We start from the raw sequence: 22,347 nt of genomic DNA on the forward strand, positions 1-22,347 counted from the left end.
CAGGCTGGGGTCTCACTAACATGGCCACCTCTGCTCCCTTAGCCTCGATGTACCGATGGTTCTGGCTGTACGATGGGCTGTGTGTCTCACTGGTGCGACCACCGTTGCGGTGGTTCTCTTGCGTTGACGCGCTTGCCTCTCACAGCGCAGTTGGCAGCGCCGCAGCTTGTGTTGCACATAGACATGACATTAACCTGCTAATCTCCCTAACCTCTCTGCCTAATCTCTCCCATCAACAGTGCTAATCTCCCATTAACACTGCTGCTGTGCGCAAATGTGGGGACGATACTCTTATGCGGCGACGAAAGCTCATTTCATGCTAATCTCTCTCCCTAATCTCCCCCATTAACACAACTGACGTGCTTGCGTGCGGGGATGGAATTCCTTTCCAGCTCAGACCCCGCCTGCTTGCCCTTCACCACATATATAACCTCGTGTTGTAACAGCTCTTCTCTCGCTGTGTTCTTCCTGGTTCAGCAGTTCCACTGCTGGATTATTTTTTTACACCTGAGGACGACCACTTGTGTTGCTATCGAAACGTCGTGATATATTATTTATTTAATTTTACTTTTCTACCTACGTGACTTTACCGAAAGAACCAAAGAGTATGGATTCCTGCAGTCACGAAAGCTTCAAATAAAGAAAGATGTTTCTGTCATAGTAGCCTGCTTAGCTGCTGGGCAGTGTTTCATTTACCACGTAATCTTGATGCCTAGCCGTGATGAAATACATTGACTTCTAAAAACACTATACAGAACAGGTGAACGTAGGCCCCCGTAAATCCTTTGCCCCTCCCACGGGGGTTCTAAAATTCCCATCTAGACCCACAAACCGTTCTCTGTGCACCTAAAAAGCAAGCCCCCGGGGACCGTAAAAAGTGCATGACGTACCGTGGAATGTCACTGCCAAGTGGATTGATACGGCAGGTGTTGTAATCATAGGGGCCAACCCAAAGCTGCTTTGCGAGTTGGAAGGCCACCTTGCGCTGGGCCAGCGTCACCTCCTTGCCGTGCCACACGTACACCTCACTCCCAAAGTCAAACACCACCACCTGGCGGTACAAGCCCAGGGGGTGAGATAAGGTGCTCATGTTACACGAGGGTGGCTGAGGCATTGCCAAATATATTTGTATACTGAAGAATGCCCGGACACCATCAAAGGCTGTTGGAGAAGGGTTAGTCACATGTAACGTCTCTCCGAGTTGCGCCTTTTCGTGTACGTTCACATTCTTGATTCATTCACCTGTTGATGATAGGATCTGTTTTAAAAAATAAATGTGTAACATTTCAATGCCTCTGTCATAATGGATAAATGTCATGAATTGTAAGGATTCGGAATATTTAGAAATTATAGCATTCAGTAGCATATACAAATAAGTATATGGTATGGCAATTTTTTTGGGAAAATCACAGTGGTATTAATTTTAAATGGTCTAGAAGTATGATGGGCTGAGTTGACCCCAGGCCATAATTTGAACTTGTATCGGTCCATATTGTAAAACATTACATACATTTCCTTGAATGCTATAAAGCTCTTCATTATATTTAGTTTTTCCACGTTACCTTTCCTCTGTTGCCTGTTTCTCAGCAATTCTGCTTCTCCCTGTTCAAAAGCTGCCTATGACATATCCAACAAAACTTTCAGAACTTATTCTTTGTTGTAAAGTTATGCACAACTGCTGTCCTTAAGTGGCTATACAGATATATATCCTGAGAACTCCTCTTCCCAATAAGTTTATTAACTACATACGACAAACAACTTGTCCCCAATCTTTCACTGTCTGACATAGCACCGACGCCAAACTGCACGCATTTGATATATGGTACTTCCAGTAGGAGCTACACATAGACGAAGCGGCAATTTCGGGGGTACTCACGTCGCAGGGATTGAGCATGGTGCAGCGCGGCACCTTGCCCCAGCACTCGTCGTCCGGCACCAGCCGCTCCCCCTGCAGCCGGAACGCACAGTTGGTGGCCACCACGTCATTCTCGTACAGCTCGTCCTCCTCAGGGGGGCCCGTACCTGCATGCCGCACACGCACAAGATGCTCTACCAAAGGCGATGCGACACCTGCTCTACCACTCGTTGTCTGCACTTAACATCATTATTATTAAGAAGCGTGTTTACCCAAGAAAGGCCCACCGAGTCCCAAGACCGTGTCGCAGGAAGATGTTGAAATGTGCAATCCCAATTGAGCAATTTGCAGCTCATTTTTTGGCGGAGATATTTGAACAAAGCTAGTTACGTAATTTTGTTTTTATTTGGGAAGAAACTGGGAGCACCTGGAGGAAACCAATGGAAAACAGGAGAACATATAAACTCGGCACAGAAAGGCGCTCAAGTCAGAAATCGAACCCAGATGCTTCTGGCTGTGAGGCCCAAGTGGTGCCATTGCGCCACCCTGCCACCCACAACATGCAGTATGTTTGGTGCGCTTGTGTTTGCTGTGCAGTGTCGAGTGCCTGCTGGAAGTGTACTGTTTGCACACGCCGTGTGGTGTGTGCGCCCAGTTTTGTCTACGCCAGGCAAGGCACCTTTATAAGAAACGCGGCCGCCAAGCAGGTCCCAGAAGCTGCGGGCACGGTTGCTGCTGCAGTTAATACCCTCCTCAATGATGGTGATGCTGCTCGCTCGGCAGCCCAAGTCTCGCTTGGTTTGGATGTACGTTGCCAAGTCACTCGCCTGCACCAGCAGAGGAATACGAAAAGCATGTTCTGTCGGCAAAAATATTTTGAAAATATATGCCATTTTCACCAGTTGATTTTCTACTTTCAATCAAGATCTAATCAGGGCTAAATTTCTCACTTGATACTCTTTGGTTCTTTCGGTAAAGTCACGTAGGTAGAAAAAATAATAGATCACAACGTTTCGATCGCAACACAAGCAACCGTCACCTCTCTCCCCCTATCTCTGCCCCCTCTCTCTCCCTGTCTCTGCCCCCTCTCTCTTCCCCTAGCTCTTCCCCTCTCTATCCCCCTTTGTCTTCTCCTGCATTAGCATTGGCTGCCCCGCCCATGCTGCTGACACTCTTGAACCGCGCTGCTCAGGGCTGGCTCCACAGCTCTTGTGCCCCGCCTACTCACAGCTTTGGCTCGTCTGCGCCTATTTCAAGCCTTTATAAAGAGTTGCAGTTGGAGGCTTGCCCACCCCCCTCCCCTTTTCTCTCCGCCTGATGACGACCGCTTGTGTTGCGATAGAAACATTATGAGTTTTTGGTTTTTATGAAAATTTTATTTATTATTTTTATTATATTATTTTCCATCTACGTGACTTTACCGAAAGAACCAAAGAATATGAATTCCTGCAGTCAGGAAAGTTTTAAGTTCAAATTTAAGGGTAGAACATACAAACTCCAAACAGAAATATGCTCGAGTCATAAGTGGTATACGTAATAACTGTTAGTCTAAATCTGAATAAGTGACAGTACACTACCAAATACTGACAGTGAGCCATGACAACATACCACGTACCTTAGCTTTTTCAATGACATTGGCAAACTCCCCGATCCAGAGGTAGCAATGCTGGTGCGTGAGCAGGAGGAAGCAGTCTCCACTGTTGAGGGAAATGGCTCGAGGCTCCACAAGCCTGGTCTGGACATGTCTCCGGCCTTCACATGCAGTCGCAATAACAACAGCAGCAAAGCGATTCACCGGTAAGTGGTGGGAAGACACCACAGCTTATTTGCCGGTCTGCATGCAAAGTGAGGCAGTGTGGAGTAGTGAAGGTACACTAGCACTAAGTCAAGAGACGTACCCTGATGTATTAGATACATACATTACAGGAAAACAGATCAGTCAACCACACTCCGCACTATACTACTACCTTGCTTTGTTTTAGTTGTCCAAAAAACGACTTAACCTTTTGGTCGTTATTAGAAGGGGTTGTTCCCGCTTTTGACAACAGCCTCCTTCCAAGGGACCTCTACACCTTGAATGTGCACCACCTCATTGGGTCTCAGGAATTAAGCAGGGCTGAGTTTGTGTGTTATTGGTTGGTAAAATGCTTTAGAATAGGCTAGGGCTGCAAGATAACCAGGAGATGGCAGTTTAACAAAATAATGAATCTATCTGTATGGACCTTTGAGTGTTGTGCCCCATCACGCGCTATTTTTTTCTCAGTTACTCGAGTTTCCTCCCACAAGCCAAACATCCCAATGCACGACTCTCCTGATAGGCAGTTCATGACTCAAGTGAGGCTTTCCTGGACACATACAAGGAATTACCAGTCTCAATGCCAAGCCCAGACCTGATATACCCAAGACCCATTAGCAGATCTTTACATTATCAGAACACACTTTGATTAATAGGCATCTATAACATGACCAATAAAGTGCAATGTCTAGATTACACATTGTCATTGATCTGTATCAGATGCATCTGCACTTGATAGGAGTCCCAATGGTACAGCAATGGAAACAGTGATCTAAATTATTATTTTAAATATTGGAGCCAAAGGATATCCATCACACACCACTAGCTTCTGGGGGAATAGCTCTGACTCGTGGTCAAAGATTTGCCTTGGCTTATCCGCAAATATAAAAGTCAAGGATTTCAAGTGGACTCCCTTAAACTTTAACATTTACAAATACAGTTTAAACAGAAGACAATTAAGATTTAAAAAAATCTAGTTTAGCAGGCTGGAAACTTAGACTGCTTCTAAACGACATTTAAATGTGTTTAGAGAAACTAAATGATGCAGAGGTTGTCAGAACCATAAATAATGAAATAACTAACACTGCAACGGTTGGGGCATTGGAAGTTGTGGTAATGTAATTGTTATTAGTGATTGATAGTAATTGTTATTCAACTGTGCATGAAGTCAATTGGCAAAACATCTGCAGTGTTTTAGTTTAATCTGCCGTAGCGATGCATGCACATTGGGGGTGAATGCATACTCATTTCCTTGAATAATGCATCATCATTTATATGGTTATGGGACAGATTAACGACTTACACTGTTAAGTGCTATGAGTAATGAGTGAACTAGAATTATATTTATACAGTATATATATAAACGCACTATTCACAGAAAAGTACACACAACAGTGCTTATACATATATAAACCATTACATAGGTGTTTTGGGCTAGATCACCAAAATAGAAATGTGTCGTCAAACCCGTAACCACCCGAGACAGCCAATGAGTAAAGTGTGTCAAGTAAACGGAACATGTCAACTCGTTACTAGTACAGCACACCGGTGTGTTGGAGAGAAAATCAACAACATTTACAATCTGAGTACGATGTTTCGCTCATAGTTACAACTAGCTTCACCAGGACAGCCAGATTTGTGGAGAAATCCTCCTTTTTCGTTCCTTAAATAGAGGGATAGAGATGTGATGACATCACTTGTGAGCCCTTCACGTGTGAAGGGGTGGGATTAATGAATGTGTATAAATTACAATGGGCACCCATTACCGGTTAGGTTATTCATATGGTAATCTACGTACATTATGCATGTACATTATGTATGCACATTGTTATTGTACCGCCTCTCATTTGTGTGCACTAAAATAGCAGTACCTATTATATGGTTCTTTCGGTAAAGTCACGTAGATAGAAAAAAAATATATAACAATAAAATAATAAAAATAAAGTGCATAAAAATATCATGACGTTTCTATCGCAACACAAGCGGTCGTCATCAGGAACAGGGAGGTTAGCCTCTGAGGGCAAGCTGTTTATAAAGGTTTAGAGATGGGCGGGGCAGCTAATGTTAATGTAGGAGAGGGCTCCGACACCGACAGTAGGTCTACACCAATCAAAGAGCTGTTTTTAAAGGTTTAGAGATGGGTGGGGCAGCTAATGTTAATGTAGGAGAGGGCTCCGACACCGACAGTAGGTCTACACCAATCAAAGAGCTGTTTATAAAGGTTTAGGGATGGGCGGGGCAGCTAATGTTAACGTAGGAGAAAGCTCCGACACCTCCAGTAAGTCTACACCAATCAAAGCATTGCACCTCGCTCCACACACCCACACTGCTGACGGTAGAGGTTGACAAGAAAACCCAAATCAAGTCATGACCCAAAGTGGTTGATGACATCTTTCCAATGATTGCTCAGTCTACAACCTTCCTCTCGGTTGAAATTGTTTCTGTCTGTATATATGGATGGCTTCATGAACGAATCTTTGTTAGTAACCAGTGGGCTTGCAAAGTACCATCATCTTAGATAAATATATTTCGTGTGAGCCAGCCACATTAAAATAATGATCAGCCACAGCAGAAGTATTGGTCCTACCATGTTTCAAATCTGCCTTATGTTCACGGACACGGTCCGAGACATGTCGCTTAGTTTCCCCAATGTAACTGCTGCCGCAGATACAGCTTAGTTTGTAGATACCGGGATATTGCATGTCAGGAATCTTGTCCTTCACAGATGGGATCAGATCACGAATTTTATATACCGTGTTAAATCGGACCTGGATCTTGTGTGTGTTCATGATTTTGGAAATCTTTTTGGTTACCCCTGCTATGTATGGCAAGGTGATGTGTCTTGATTGGATCCTCAGTTGGCTCCTTCCTGACGGTTGGGATGATGGCTTTGCGGATTGTGTAGTCAGAATATCCATTCGCCTTGAGAGCTTGGTGTACGTGTTTCAGTTCACTGGTTAGGTGTTCATGGTCAGAGATACATTGAGCTCTATGGTGTTGCGTTTTGATGAGGGAATTCTTCTGGGATGGATAGTAGTGGGAATCAGGTTTTAGGTAGGCGTCAGTATGGGTTCCTGTAGACAGAATGGCTTATTGAGCCATCTAGTCTTTTTTTATTAGGAAAAATATCACAATCGAAACATCGTGATATTTTTATTCACTTTCTTTTTATAATTTTATTGTTATTATTTTTTATATCTATGTGACTTTACCGAAAGAACCATAGAATATGAATTCCTGCTATCTGCACACGGGTATAATCCCCATTGATGTATGGTGACCTGTATAGGCATGCATTTAAACAATGTATTGTTTAATGATTCGCTTCCAAGCAGCACTAAGCCTGTAGCTATCCAAACAGTTAAAATTATTTTTATTTCTCTCAATTTCGATACATTATCTAATTAGTCTTGGCCAGTAGTAGCTAGTTTTGCACAGAACTTCAACATCAAAATCAATTGAGTGTCCTTGTTGGCATGCGTGTTCTGCCACTGCCGATAGTTGTATTTTTGAGTATTTAATATTTATTTGGTGTTCTTTTAGTCTCATGCTGATCATTCGTCCTGTCTGCCCAACATAGCATGTGTCACAAGAGCAATTAATTTGGTACACACCTTCTGTTGATAGCTCCGGTAATACATCTTTAGTACCAGATATTAGTTTCCGTATTTTATGTACTGTGCCAAATCTGACTTGGATGCTTTGTTTAAAAAAAAATCTGGCTAGTTAACCAGTTACTCCCACAATGTACGGTATTTTAATAGTTTTAATTACTTAGTCAGTTTCAATGCTCATCTTATTTGATTTGGTTTTGGCGTTCAGTGCCCTGTTGATTTGTGCATAATTGTAACCGTTCAATTGCAGCGCTTCTTTAACATGTTTAATTTCACTTCTCAGACTATCACCATCTGACACTGTCTTAGCCCGATGTATGAGGGTCTTGATGAGAGGATTTCTGTGCGGGGTGATGGTGTGACTCTGCATTCAGATGGGCGTCAGTGTGCGTTTTCGTTCGGTGACTAATGGGTGTTATTTTACCACTCGCCTTTTGCCCATCCAAGGACGGGTGTATTTCAGTAAATCTGAAACTTGCAAGCGAAAAGCAGACCGCGACGTGATATTCATTGCATCAATTCGTGTGCAATTTGTAAGGGCGCAGTGACACAGACCTATTTCATTTAAAGGTTATAATCCCTTGTTCATCATGACATCCTTTTTACTTTGATGTCTCAATAGCGTCACGGAGATCGCGTCACGTGTGGGTTCTGCCTCTGTAGTGAGGGTTGTAAGTTGACGCTAAAGGAGGGGGAAGGAGGCGCCTTGCCCCCCCAAGTGGAGAATTATTATTAATGGAGGGGGAGTGTCCATTTGGAAGACGTCACCTCTTCATGATTATTAATGAGGGGGGCTGTTCGATGTGGAGTGATGTCACCTGCTCATGATTGTTAACGAGGGGGGGTGGGGGTGCTACATGTGGAGTAACGTCACCCGCTCATGATTATTAATGAGGGGGGGGGGGTCCATGTGGACGTCACCTGTTCATGAATATTAATGAGGGGGGCTGGCCGCCGTGGAGTGACGTCATGCGCAGGACACAGACATTCTTGGCTCATTATAGTAGTAAATTAGCCTATTGCCCGTCCAAGGATGGGTGTATTGCAGTAAATCTGAAACTTGCAAGGGAAAAGCAGACCGTAACGTGATATTCATTGCATCCATTCGTGTGCCATTAGTACGGCCGCGGTAACACAGACCTATTTAATTTAAAGGTTACAGTCCCTCCTTGTTCATCATTACGTCCTTTTAACTTATATGTCTCAACAGCGTCACGGAGACCACGTGACGTGAGGGTTCTGCCTTTGTAGTGAAAGTTATAAGTTTAAAGCTGAGGACGTGGGAGGAGGCGCCTCGCCCCCTCATATGGAGCAACGTCACCCGCTTATTATTATTATTGGGTGTCCATTTGGAGGACGTCACCTGTTCATGATGATTAATGAGGGGCGCTGTTCGATATGGAGTGACGGCAGATGTTCATGATTATTAATGAGGGGGGCTGGTCGACGTGGATTGACGTCATGCGCGGGACACACAGATATTCTTGGCTCATTATAGTGGTAAATTTCAGCCACGCCCGAGCAGAATATGCATAAATGGGAGAGTTCTGTCAACTTACACTTCCATGGTGAACTGGATGTACACGTGTTTATACATATAAACACATGTGCAAATAAATATACATATATATTTTTAGTGTCAATGAGCACTGTAATTATCAACCTAATTACATTAATGTTGTATATGTTTGTTGTATGTGTTTAGCAAGGGAGTGAATGTTATTCAAATGTATGGTTAAATTTAGTTGGCTGTGGTATAATGCCCATACAGTCAAAGCTAAAATATCTCTGCTGTGTGTGTTTTCGTTTTGTATTTTTAACTTTTTCCCAACGTATGTAGCCAAACCATGCTCATCGGAGGTGCGGGGAAAGGACAACAAACTCAACACAAAAAGCAGTTCTAAAGAAAGTACTTTCAATGTAGATTTAAAAGTGAATAGCTCCAGTGGCCTCCTAATATCGGAAGATCGTTCAAGACGGCCGCAGAAGCGCATCTGAAAGAGTGCGATGCAGTGACCATCTTTGTTCGATGGCAAGCCAAAAGCTTCTGCGAGGATGACCGGAGTTTGCGTGATGGTTTATGTATCATCAGTTCGTGAAAACACCTATTAACTAACTCCCCACGTTAAATCACCGTTCTTCTTGCTTCCAGGCATTCACGCTGCTGGCGTGAGCTCGTGCTCTTACCCTTGACTTGCAGTAGCATGACTGGCTTGTAGGGCAGGGCACTATTGTTGGAGGAGGGAGAGGCGGTGGCCACACTGCGCAGGTTCACGCTGCTGAAGTCTTCTTTGCTGGCCAGGCCGGCCAGCGCGGCGTCCGCTAGCCTCGAGTGCTTTGCCACTGAGCACACACCAACAGCAGAGGGTATTCAGCGGTGTTAATCATTTGCAGATTAGAGACCTCTTCACTGAGCAGCCAGGGAACAAACACTGACCACCAAAACTCGGTGTGTTTTTCTGAAGCAAATGTTAAGTATGCATTATTAGTCTTAAGCAACAGAACAGAGACCATTTATATTCAGGGATGTAGGAGTAAATCAGAACCCTCCTAAAAGCATTTAGAAGACAGGGTAGTCATGCCCATATGACACTCTATTTAACTTTAAAGTTTGTACATTAAATATCGAATAAATATTTTACAACAAAGGAAAATTGTATTATCATTAGATCCAGTGGCGGTCACACAGGTAGCCATGTGTGCTGTGCTGGTGTCACGGCCAACATTTTATAGGTTACATTCAAATTACCAAAATGTTCAATACAGACCAGTGCCAGGTTCACCTTGTTTGCAAAGGGACAGCTGCTACCGGGGCTCCCATTAGCTCAACAACAGCTGTGCAATGGAATGGCTTAGATGAGATATGGTGCAAGGTGCATTGAGATGCTGGGGAATTTTAAGTGCTCTAGAAATTCAAAATCCTTTTTTTTTCCCACTGGGCTGAAAATGGAAATCCATTCAGTTGGTGTGAAAACATCCCCTCCCCACCAAGACAACTCATTCACATTCCCTCTCTAAGCTGAAGGTTCCTAGCTCCCTTACCCCCCCCCCCCCCTTCAAAACACATGCAAAACTCAAAACGGAGTAAAATCAGGCTTGTCTTTGCTGCATTCCTTCTGTCTTTCTGGCATCCTTCTTTCTTGTATTGATAAAATATCTATGCCATGTCACCATGTAAAATCAGGACAGTTTAAACCCGCTAAACAAATAAGTTGATGAACAACCACTCAGTAGACAATGAAACTAAGTGGAATCACTATGAGTTACCCAAAAACTGTGAAATAGAAAAATGCGTGCAACAAAAATATTTACAAAATTGCCTATTGCTCACAAGGTGATAATTAAACTTGTAAAAAAGTTATAGCCAAAACTTGATATTTCACAAAAATTTGGTTCCTACGGTAAAGTCACGTAGAATGAGAATAAAATAATAAATTGATAAAATAAAATAACACAATAATATTCTCACGACGTTTCAGCCACAACACAAGCGGCCTTCATCAGGTGAAGGGGCGAGACTATCTGGAAGAACCAAAGAAGATGAATCATTGCAGTCACGAAAGCTTTAAATCGAAATTTGGTTCCTACTCTTAAAATATGTAAACATTAATATCTACGTATTTTTTTTTTATCAACAATTACAATGTAGAGGCATGATTAGGATTATAGTTTTATGTCCGAATTGCACTGCACACTAATGTCTGATGAGTCACAATTTACGAAAGGCTATGGTCAAGGAAAAGTTTGTGAAAAGGTTCACCATTTACTTGAAACATCACTGCAGTCTAGCACATTTGGAAGCGACTGTACACTACTTCACAGTTCCACATCCGTACGTTTCTGTGCGCGGAGGCGGTTGGCCTCGATCGTGGCCACATTGAGCCGCTGCTCCGTGTACTCGGTCTTGATGTCGTTTCTCTGCGCCAGAGCCTTGATGGGATTACGCGAGGCGGTCGTCCTGCGTGCAGGCCGCACGGATCGCCGGTGCTCTGACATGGCTGACAGCAGCCTGAGGCACACGTACATATGCACGCCACAAATCAGTTTTATCGTTCCACGACAATTTCCCACAAGTTACTCTCTGCTGTTATTTTTGTCTTGTGTCTGGCATGTGAACTTATCAGTGCAATTCAGGTCAAAATCAAAACAGTGGAATTCTGCTCTTCCAATTTGGTGTCGGGGGGGGGGGGGCGTTGGACATGGGTCCTATTATCCGTGTTTATCTGAAAACTCGACTCCTCTAATCTGACGGCAAAGCGTGAATACACACGGATGATGGGATAAATGTCTCGCCACGTCCACGTCACTCCTCTTATCCGAGTAATGGCTCGTATAAAAGATGGACATCCAGGAGGTAACTTCAAAGGTAATTTCGGGTCAGGTGAAGCCCACAAAAACCTAGACGAATAGGATGTGTATTTCACCAACTTCTATATCACTCCTTTTATCTTCGTGACTGCGAGGCACTATTCCTGCCAAGGCAACGACTTCCAAAAGACTCCTATCTACGGTGCAACAACACATCATCACGATTACCATTACTATCATCATGAGCATGATCATCCTGACAAAGTAAAACAGTGGGAATCATCCCAACATGAGAGTAGCCTCCATATAGAAGTTGCTGTTGGGTGTGTATAATAGGGTCTTAGCTAACAGAAGTGTCAATATTTTAAGGACACCTACCTAAAAGCTAGATAATCTAAGGCATCACGCATCTCATTCTAAGGGTGAACAATCCAATAAGTAAATAAGCAAATAGTTCACATTCAGAGTTTCCCTTAAATAGCTGTTGGATCAAGAATAGGTGCCACCTTGAAAGTGCACTATCAGTTCCTATATAAACATTTTATTTACACTGGAAGAACCCGATGTGTTATGGAGCTCGCTTTTCACAGGCGTCAAGACCAAGCTGGGATAGCAATTGTGGAAAATTAGAGGAAGTTACATAGGTAGATACATTTAAAAAAATGTACACACAAACTCAAACAAAAATTTTTTAGAAAAAAATCAGTGCAGTTTAAAAAGAATATAAAGAAGACATAAATTACCCTTGCAAATTCAGAGTTGACAAATCGCAGTTGAAAGTCACAGTTGCAAATGTCAGAAATGCAAATAACCCCAAGAGAAAATACACCAGGATTTTACTGAAATGCCAGAGCATATAAACAATTACAATTTTTGGTCACTTCCCTATTTTCATGCGTAAAAAAGTGAGAGTGAAAGGTGAATCATAGCATAGATTAATGTGCATACTAACACAACAAAACATTCCCTTTATCCATCACACTCTTATTCTCAACTACATCGCGTAGGGGAAAAAGCATTAGCAATTTTTGTTTTACGTTATGCACAGATTACCACAGTATCGTAGACACAAATAATCAATCGAGGCTGCGAATAAAGTCTCCATGCAGCGCCAGGGCTCCCTATACTGTAAAGGGTTTTAACACTGATATCGCTGCGTATATATTTTATATAGCATCACATTGTCCTCTAATTTTCACAAGGGCACAGCACATTGTCCCTAAAGAAAAAATATGAGGTGGAATGGTAACGGTTTCATGGCATCGTGGAGCAGAGAAATTTACTGCGATGCCTTAAGTGTCATGTCCACCAAGCTTGCCATGTGAGAAACATTAAACAGGACATGGCCTGAGGATTCAAAGGGGAGAGGGGCCAGGATAATGAAAAAACAGCAGCTGAATGGTGATCAATGCACAACACGTGATGGAAATGCAAAAGATAATTCTTATCCTCAAAGCCAATGAATTACTCAAAATATGAATAACTTAGAAAGTAAATGCCTTAATTTCATTTTGTTGTTATGAAGCACAATAAGCTACACCCGTGTTCCATGCCTATACTGTAACTGCTGTCCAGCTTGAGCGTGCTGTGTTGGCTGTGTTCTCGAGCAAGACACAGAAGACATTATATATAGGCTGGAATAACCCAATGAGCTATGGAGCTATTTTTCACAGGTGTGCAGTCCAAGCTGGTCAGAAATGGTGGAACATTTCCAGAGGAAGTTACAAGAGAAGGGTAGTGGGTCACATAATGAAAACACACGGACAAAGAGAGCTGACAGAGCGGGTGCACGAACATTTGAAATGTTAAATTTACTGATCCTGCCAAACAAAGGCAAAGATCCCCCAACTAGCTTTCACAGACTGTTGGGGCAAGGGCTATGAGCGAGCACTTATGAAGGCCGGGACGGCACACGAAGGGGGTAGGTGGCCAGCACCACACCCGGCCGCCTTTGTCTCCCGAGTGAAGATGTTTGCACACCGCACTAGGTTACTCATTTGCGGCTGAGTCTTCCTCGGGGAGGCCCAGGATCGTTTGAATGTTCGCCAATGTTATTGCTTGTGGAGTGGGGACTCTAAATCGGGTCAACTGAGTCGCACGGAACTAACCGCAACACAACCACCACTCCCTACTTCCTGCCAAACAAACACACAAAACACATACGCTACGCATGGTATAAGAATGGCATGACTTGAGCCTAAACGCGCAATCAAGGGCCTGGTTAACCTGGGAGCCTCCGAGTCGCACAGAACATCCAAGTCCTCCTCACGAATCTCCACGGCCACAGAGGACGTGGAGCTGCTGTAAAAGCGGCGGAAAGTCTCATCGTCGTCGGGCTGCAGCACCTCCTTCACCACCTCCTCGGTGACGCTCACCACTGCCGTCCGTGACTCCACTGAGCAAACATTGGCGGCAGCAAGAGACCTCGTGTAAATTCACGAATCGACATAGGTTGTTCACATTCGTTTAAACTTGGCACTGTCGGAAATGTAAACGTAAATGCAACAGCGTTCTCGGCAATTCGTAAAGTCTCAGGCAAATAAAATTGGTAGCTAAATCACTTACAACTGAATCTGTAACAGTTGCATTTCATTTGTCATATCAAAGAAGAGGAATAATTAAAAATAGAGATAATCTACCATTATAATATGTTAAAGCCCTAATATTGTGACATAATTTGTGTAATCATACTAAATAATAACTGTATCCTCATTGTCAATAACACCCAATTAATATAGTTTGATAATGGTATATCACGATCTACAGGGCTAATCAGTCCCGACTACAGTAATGCAGTCCTGAGACGGTCCTCGCTTCGGTGCACATTGGCACATCATCACAGGAAATTTTGTATTTATTCAGTTACATTATTTCAGGTCTACAGAGATCCTTGGAGGTGTTTTGTGAGTTTATTTTAACTCTACACACAGCATGACAATGCTAAGCACATGACTTCTGCCAGCCATGGGAATTTTGCACCCGTACACTGTTAGCTAAAATTCTTTACATGCAATGCACAAAAGCAGCGTTCAATGCCCAGATCACACATCACAACATAATTGCATATAACATGCTGTATAGAAAGTCGTGGATAACAGGTAAGTCATATAATTCACCCACATGTACACTTGGTATTGATCCTATCCAGGAATGACTCCAGCTTGTCCAGTTTCTTATCGGATTCTATTGAATCCGAAGGAATAATTTCTAGAAAACACACACACGGACGAATATCAATGCCAGGCAAATATCAGCACAGTGGATTAAAAGTAAAGAGTTAACTAAAAATACTCTACATTTTCTAGTTCAAGATAAAATAGTGTTATTTACAAGGTGGTCTAGTGGGCAGAGCTGTGAACCAGAAGAGTATTTTGCCAGCGGTGGGGATGTATCACATTCTTTTTTATGCCTAAACAACCTTCTGACTTGGTACACGTGAATGTGGAACGTAGCTGTGCCGTCTCACCCGTATCAGGCTTGCTGATGGCTGACTCGGCCGCCTTAGATCGTGGTGTCAAGGGGTCAGGCAAGGATGACACCAGACCTGCATGGACCGCCACCAACAGGATGCATTGAAGCACTTGGTTGGAAAAAGTCACATTTTTGTTTGAATACTTTGAGAACATGAAGATATATTGCGGATTGTGCCACAGCATGTGTCCATGGGGAAAGACAAAACCATGCCCATCCTTGTCACAAACTCAGTTTGTTTTATGTAATTCTCAGTGGGTGTGGTGTCCTTCAAGTATATAAAATATCCTTGATAAGAGTAATTATTTAGAAGAAGACAATGTACATTTATATATTTCTTCAGTCAGGAATGAACAAGTACTGGCGTCTATACGAGTTGCTTGAAACATAGTCTGTTGGTCTCCTGGAAGCAAGTTAAGGCACTGATACTAAAACATTGATTTGTTTTCTTAGAGCAACATGAGGCACACTTTATAATATATGTACATTTGTTTTGTATCCCAACGGAAACTTTATTATTACTTGCATGTTTATCAATTTGCACTGGGTATTTCAGTTTATCTATGTCGGGGGAAAGAGTCAAAAGCTATGCAGTTAAGACAATGATCTCCTTGGTATGCTGGCTTCAGCATAATTCTGTCAGCACGAAAAAAAAATCTGAAAGCAAAGGTCAAGAGGTCATCAAGAACACTGCCGGTGACACCACCACACCTAGCCATTACTTCTTTCTTTATGATATATCCTGCAGTTGCATTGCCAATATAAATCCTCCTCATTCTGCTATTACAGTATTATTGCCTTGGTATATATGTGGTTGTAAGGGGTGTGGAGACAGGGTTCATCAATAAAGCATTCCTACAGGGAAGTCCCCGTTGAAAGTATTTCACGGGATCTGCATTTTGAGGCAGGGTTTATGAATCATGAAATTGAAAAGTCTTGAGATTAATGCCCTCCTTTATAAATTACAAAATATATACTTAAGACTATGGGCTATGACACTGGTATGCAATGCCCTCATGCACCAAATTGTATTAGTAGCAACAGGGTATTTTTATTACATTGAGGCACGGTGCTGCAGTGGCAATGTCCGATGCACAATTTGAAAGTCATGTCTTGGTCAGCTACAATGTCAGCCCACCACGCCTCTGGGTGAGAAGTTACCAATGACTGTCCTATGAATAGACTGCACTTGCTATGAGAATGTAGACTAGCTACCACTGGCTCAAAACTTTAAAACACATGTGAACCGCTGGTCCTCGGTACGGCATGGGATTCTCACATAAACGAATTGGCACTTGCCTTTCTTAACCATGCGGCCAGCCACCGTGAACTGCACCGAGTCGTTGGCAGCACCTGCACCCCGCACTTGCCACGCCATTTCACTCTCGCTTATCAGGGCTTTCCGCTCCGAGATGGACATCTTTGAATCAGCCTCCAGCCCCAGTTTCTGAACAAGCAGAATAAAATAGAAACGATTCGTTACAAATGTAATGTATGTATGCATGTTGATCTTCTTTCACAATGTACATAGCCAACTGTGCTAATCAGAATTGTGGATCACAGCAGTTCTAAAAATTGTGACAATGGTGGGCCTCAATGGGTTTTAAACTAGAATACACATCACATGCATGGTAAGTGAAATTAACGAATGGAAGGGCCTATTTAGAAGCTAACAAGAGGCAGGCTGGACCTTGACTGGTCATTGCATTGAAGAGGCTGGTCACTGGATAGGAGAATGACTGTACCATCACCGGCTTAACACCTCTTACATGTGTAGCCAATCTATCTTGTTTTAATATTTATCGTTACATATTTCTAATAATTTCTAAGTTTATTTTTTTAACAAAAACATTCTTCCCAGCCAAATTCAAGAATCTAGCCAAGCCATGAAGATCAGTGTATTTGTCCATGACCAAAGAGCACAGACTTACTCTTATTCAAACATGAACTCTAAAATGTCTGGAAAAAACTGTGCACCAGATAAATCATCTTCAGCCATGATCTACCCACTAATGGATGAGGGCCTCCCGAAGCCATTGCCATGTCTCACAGTCTCGCGATTAAAAAATCGATCTGCTCCCTGCATACAAGCCAATTTCATCACTCCATCTGCACGGCGAATGTTCTCTCAGGCGTATTTCCTCTTTTTTTCTGCCTCTGGATCATTAGTCTGAACCACAGGCAATCATTGCTTCCAGGAAAGTGTCCTTCCTTATCCCATTTACATTTCTTTGCAGTTAATGTGGCATCTAAGTTAGATATTTTTAATTTTTCACATGTTCTTCTTGTCTCAAACAATTCCAAAGCACGAACCTATCCATGCTTCTATGTACACTTTCAGTTGATGCATTCCCTTTGTCTGTTAATGTCCACGTTGGATGTTGGAACACAGTTGATCTCTAGGGAGGTGAAAAAAAGGGAACACCATACTTCTGAAAGGTGGCAACCTTTTCTATCAAAGAGGGCAAGTATGTAGTAGTGGGACTCGTATTGTCTCTGGTAATCAAGCAGAAATTTTGTCTTCTAGAGTACAAGGGATAGAGATGCTCAGCTAACATGACGGGTCTCGAACTCTTACAAGTTGAAGATAATTAAAATGTATATTCTACTAAAAAAACAAATGAAATGAAGAATTTGAACAAATATATGAGGAAATAAAACCAACTACTAAATAAAGGTCTCGTGCCCAGAGATGAACATCACAAAACATGTTTTGAATGAAATAAGAATACAGAAACAGGGCATAACTGTACCTCTATAAGTAAAGCACTTCAAAAAAGTGTGCTAAAGCATAACCTCCCACAATTAACCCTCAATCAAGAAAACCACAGCTATTCACATGATAAAAAACGAAATTTACATATCCAGCTCTTTGTCAATCCACTACTCGATGATGGCTTCCCTATGCCGACCGAGTGAGTCATGGGGCCCTGCTGGTCAGTGTGCATTAGTGAAGCATAAACCAGCCGGGGTTCTGGGACCACTTTTCCACTGATGTTAGTCATGGCTGAGAATCAAACCACGGGTTCGCCGGGTTCAAAGCACATTGCACAAAGCTTCGAGCAAGAGCTCCGCCTGATTTAGACTGCATTATTATCATTGTTCCGATGTGCATCAGGCTCACACACACTCTATCCGTGCCCCTACGTTGTTTATAGTTTTCGTATTTAACATTGTGCACTCTGACATGGTTTGGATTCATCTTCTAACAGGATTCACTAGCCGAGCAACCGTGGAGAATACCATGAAGTACTCAACACACAAATAAAGGCTCCCTTTATCATGCACCCTATGGAAACCTGTGGCTGAGAATATAAATTCACAATGTTCGCCATGAAACTGCCAATTAAGTGATGCCACTGTTGCATGCCTATGTTACAGTATTCAAACTGTAATGCTATCGTTAATGTTTGACAAATAAAAAGTTTGACAAGAGGTTCACTCAAGCGCATGGATGCTCTCATGCAGGACGAGAAAACTGATTCAAATGTGAGCATGCAGAGGAAAATCTGAGCATCACACCGTGAGGAGGGAAACACAGGAGACTGCAGCCAGTGGTGTGCAAGTCACCTGCCGCCGCCAGGGCCGATGAGCCTTGTGAGCTTGAGATTCAACCTCCAACACGACATAGGAGGCACGTGCCTGGGCCACCACAAGACGCAGCGACGCAGCCAAAGGAGGCAGAGGAAGTTATGAGCGGGAAAGCAGCAAAGAGAGAAACGAGCCATTATGATAGCACTACAAAAGCAAGGTGCAACAAAAGGGCAGTTAGGATTGTGATCACGAGCGGTGCTCATAGCTGATGCCTCTGAAGGGATACATTTTATTTTGATTGGTCCCAAATGGAGGAATAAAGGCACCTTCCTGAACTGGAAGATATGTTATTGTGGCTCAGAGATATATAAATCAACATCAAACCAAAATCTATTATAAATTAATTAAGGTTGATCATGTACATGAACATTTTGTGATAGGAATTCATTGCTCACAAATGGATGGCTGGGATTTCAAATCCTGGGCAGGGATTTACTCAGCCCTTCATCCTTCTGGGGCAAATAAAATTGGTGCCACTTTGTGGAAAGTTTAAAGTGGTTATCCTATTAGTAAAACAACCTCCTTTCCCCCACCTCATTTATATATTTTTTATTTGTAAGAATGGTTGGTGAGGGTTGCAAATAGGAGGTATTTTTTCCCCTTAGCTAGTTTGGAAGGAAATGTATTTGACTAAGAATGTTTTATTCATATTATCAGTTCAATGGATAGCACTTGAAAGCAATTATCCTTAAAATAGGTTCATGCAAATTCAATTATTTTTCATGCAATTGTCTTTTTATTTTACAATCTGCAGTGTCCGTACAGTATAATATACACACTGGGAGGGGAGAGAGGCATCCTGGTAGAGGGGATTTTGTGATTTCGAACACATTACTGGAATTTCCCAGGAGCATGCACGACCTCTTCAATACCATTTCCTGTTAGTTTCAAGTTTCAATGTTAATCGGTTTTGCTCTGATGAAGAATATGGTCTTGAAATCAGTGCATCAAGTATTCATCCCAAAGAAATAATGATGCTCTGTCAAATTAAAACAGTTGCCAGTTAAGTGTCCTGGCCAAGATATCACACGAGAACAAGAGATTAAGGGAAAAAGCTGCCATTATAAAATGGCCTAGACTAGACCTCACCTTGTCGTAGTGGATAGCGTACTTGTTTTGATGGATCGCAAAGAGAGCAGGGTTAAAAACGGAAGCAAATACAGGTCCCTTGGAGAGGTCAACACAGTGCAGAGAAGGAAGAATAGCAAAAACAGCATGGAAACGAATATCAGATGCAAGAATTTAAGAGATAAAGAGCAGAGCTTAGGTTTGAAAGATAAAACCAGGGAGCTACCTGAATGTAATTTACAAGCACAATATTGCATGCATTAAAAAAAAACCTGTCAATATATCAGTAATTATGAATCATCAGTTGGAATATTCCAACGATATGGCATGAATATAATGCATACACTGGAAATGCACCTCGGGCCAGTAATATTCTATATAAATGCTGCACAAGGAATACATTAAGAATACATCTTTAAATGTTAAGAGGAATTGACATGAAACACGATTATTAACAAAAATATGCTAACCTATGATAACTGCTCAGTTTGTTAAAGAATGATACATTTATAGACAAACCTTCACATGGTGGATCTAAACAACCTTATTTATAAAAATGTATAAGTAGTTTTTTTTTCTTCCATTCATTTACAAAAAAGGTTGTAAACAAAATTGAAAAGCATTCTTTTCATTGGCATATTTTCATGGCGAGCGTCATTGGCGGCAGTAGCACAATCAGCTGGTTAAGAGTTTGAATCCTTGTTGGAAATCGACTCAGCCCATCATCTCTCTCGGGTCAATAAAACTGATACCCCTTTGTGTTCGTTAAGAGGGTTTTTGTTCTATGGAGAGAACAAGCCACTAGAGGAACATGGCATTTTCACCACCACGCTCACAAGGAGTATCGTGACAATACTAAAGTGATGTAAGCTCCCGAAGATTATATTCATATTCTTAGCTCTTTCGGTAAAGTCACGTTGAAGGAAAACAATAAAATAATAAAATATATATAAAACAATAAAAATTCTCACGACGTTTCGACCATAACACAAACGGTCGTCATCAGGTGTGTTTTCAGTACAATTAGATACGATTGATATAAATAACAATACATTACTCGAACATTGTTGTGTATGCCATGTAGTGCTTTGTAATATGTCATGATGCTAAACACCATGAGCTTTCTTGATGCCAAACTTATTATAATTGCTACCAGAACCAAAATATGTGTTTATGCTATCCTTTATAGCAGGATATTTTCCATTGAAAATGGAATACTCAACAACAGCATAAACTCAGCAAAAAATATTACTTTGAACTAACTATGAACACTTTTACAGGAAATAAAATGCAGCTAGAATTTTCATGCACCATAATAATCCACATTGATCCTTTCAGATAAAATCCAGTGATTGTCTACAACGTGAAAAGTTACCGAACTACACCGTGGCATTGGCTGTAGCACAAAACACCATGCTAACAATCCAGGGATTGCAATATGCACGAAAGACGATACCACCTGCATCTGTGTGCAAAGATAGCAGTGCTTGCGCACTGGTATACCAGCATGTGAACACTGGAGGCTTGGCGTGCTTTTGCCTGGACGTAAACAGAGTGAGGTACACCATGAAGCATTAATCATTAGCAGCAGGATGCTGCTCCAGAGGACTGGCCCTCAAGGGCCCTCGGAGAGCATCTTGGGTGCCTGTGGCCTCCCTGTGTCAGTTTGAGCCTCACCATCAACTTCCCATGAATTGTGTCCATATTGCGCTCATAACTTGAGATAGAAAATATACTTTTATGGAAATTAAAAAAGTTAATTCGACCTGTCCATACCTGAATAGTCACAGCTCACCAAAAAAACCCAGCCCCTATTCTGTAAGTTCTTTGGGTTTTTAGTTTTTTTGTTTATGTTATCTAGATTGGTAAAGTTTGTAAGGATAAAGCAGGATAAATATATATTATATTATGGAGGATAAATATATGATGATGATGATGTGGTTTTCTTAAAAGTCTAACTTCCCATAAAACTGTATATTTTATGCTGCTTGAACATCCACAAACATTGCATAACTCATTAGACAATGTCCTATGATTGATGGATCAACATAGTTAGCAGTGGCCAATGAAGGTGTATTATTCACCACCCTGCCAGTCTTACCAGGTTTCAGTTGTTTTGAAATCTACATGGTTACTTATTTTCAACAACACTTCAATATGTTTTGACTTGTTCAAGTTATGTTTCTCTCTCCGTAATTCCACTGAGTTCTGTGGTTGCTCTCTGTTCAGAAGCTACCTAAAGGAGCTTTCTAAACCACCAGGATGCAATCCTTCTCTCAACGCTCTGTTCCTCACCTATTCATAGCTGGTTTTAAACCTTCAGTATACGCCTAAAGCGTCTTGCCAATAAGCATGGTAAATCTAGAGAACAATATCTTACTGTGCATGTTTTTGTTTTGAGGGGATACTGTGTAATGTTAGCTATTGTGTCCAGTGTTGTGCATTATTTTGTGTACACTGAAGCCATGCATATGGCAGGGACAGGAGACAATCCAGGAATCTCAAGGATTCTTATGAACCTCTGGAAATTACTTGGATTAAGTTTTAGGTTGCACTGACACCTCAATGTGCAGCTGTTAACTGCATTAAGAATACACATCAACAAGCTTGTGAATGCTTCAGGGTTTTGGTGATTTTCCTAA

The 22,347-nt window shown here is 42.0% G+C and overlaps 1 protein-coding gene across 10 annotated transcripts in view; it reads right to left on the bottom strand.

Moving 5' to 3' along the window:
- Positions 1 to 22,347, bottom strand: part of LOC116945837 (supervillin) — a 155,262-nt gene that overhangs the window by 12,046 nt on the left and 120,869 nt on the right. For all 10 annotated transcript variants that reach the window (XM_076071016.1, XM_076071020.1, XM_076071002.1 and 7 more), the window contains 12 exons: positions 19,727 to 19,804; positions 18,614 to 18,685; positions 16,343 to 16,490; positions 15,039 to 15,116; positions 14,693 to 14,779; positions 13,799 to 13,967; positions 11,101 to 11,273; positions 9,452 to 9,607; positions 3,471 to 3,607; positions 2,535 to 2,682; positions 1,877 to 2,022; positions 891 to 1,051 (listed from right to left, as the gene is read on the bottom strand). In XM_076071016.1, the coding sequence (XP_075927131.1) occupies positions 891 to 1,051; positions 1,877 to 2,022; positions 2,535 to 2,682; positions 3,471 to 3,607; positions 9,452 to 9,607; positions 11,101 to 11,273; positions 13,799 to 13,967; positions 14,693 to 14,779; positions 15,039 to 15,116; positions 16,343 to 16,490; positions 18,614 to 18,685; positions 19,727 to 19,804 (1,553 nt within the window). The remainder of the gene's footprint in view (positions 1 to 890; positions 1,052 to 1,876; positions 2,023 to 2,534; positions 2,683 to 3,470; positions 3,608 to 9,451; positions 9,608 to 11,100; positions 11,274 to 13,798; positions 13,968 to 14,692; positions 14,780 to 15,038; positions 15,117 to 16,342; positions 16,491 to 18,613; positions 18,686 to 19,726; positions 19,805 to 22,347) is intronic.

Source organism: Petromyzon marinus, chromosome 2 (assembly GCF_048934315.1).
Source record: "Petromyzon marinus isolate PM22_M1 ecotype Great Lakes invasive population chromosome 2, UKy_Petmar_22M1.pri1.0, whole genome shotgun sequence".
NCBI classification, from domain to species: domain Eukaryota; kingdom Metazoa; phylum Chordata; class Hyperoartia; order Petromyzontiformes; family Petromyzontidae; genus Petromyzon; species Petromyzon marinus.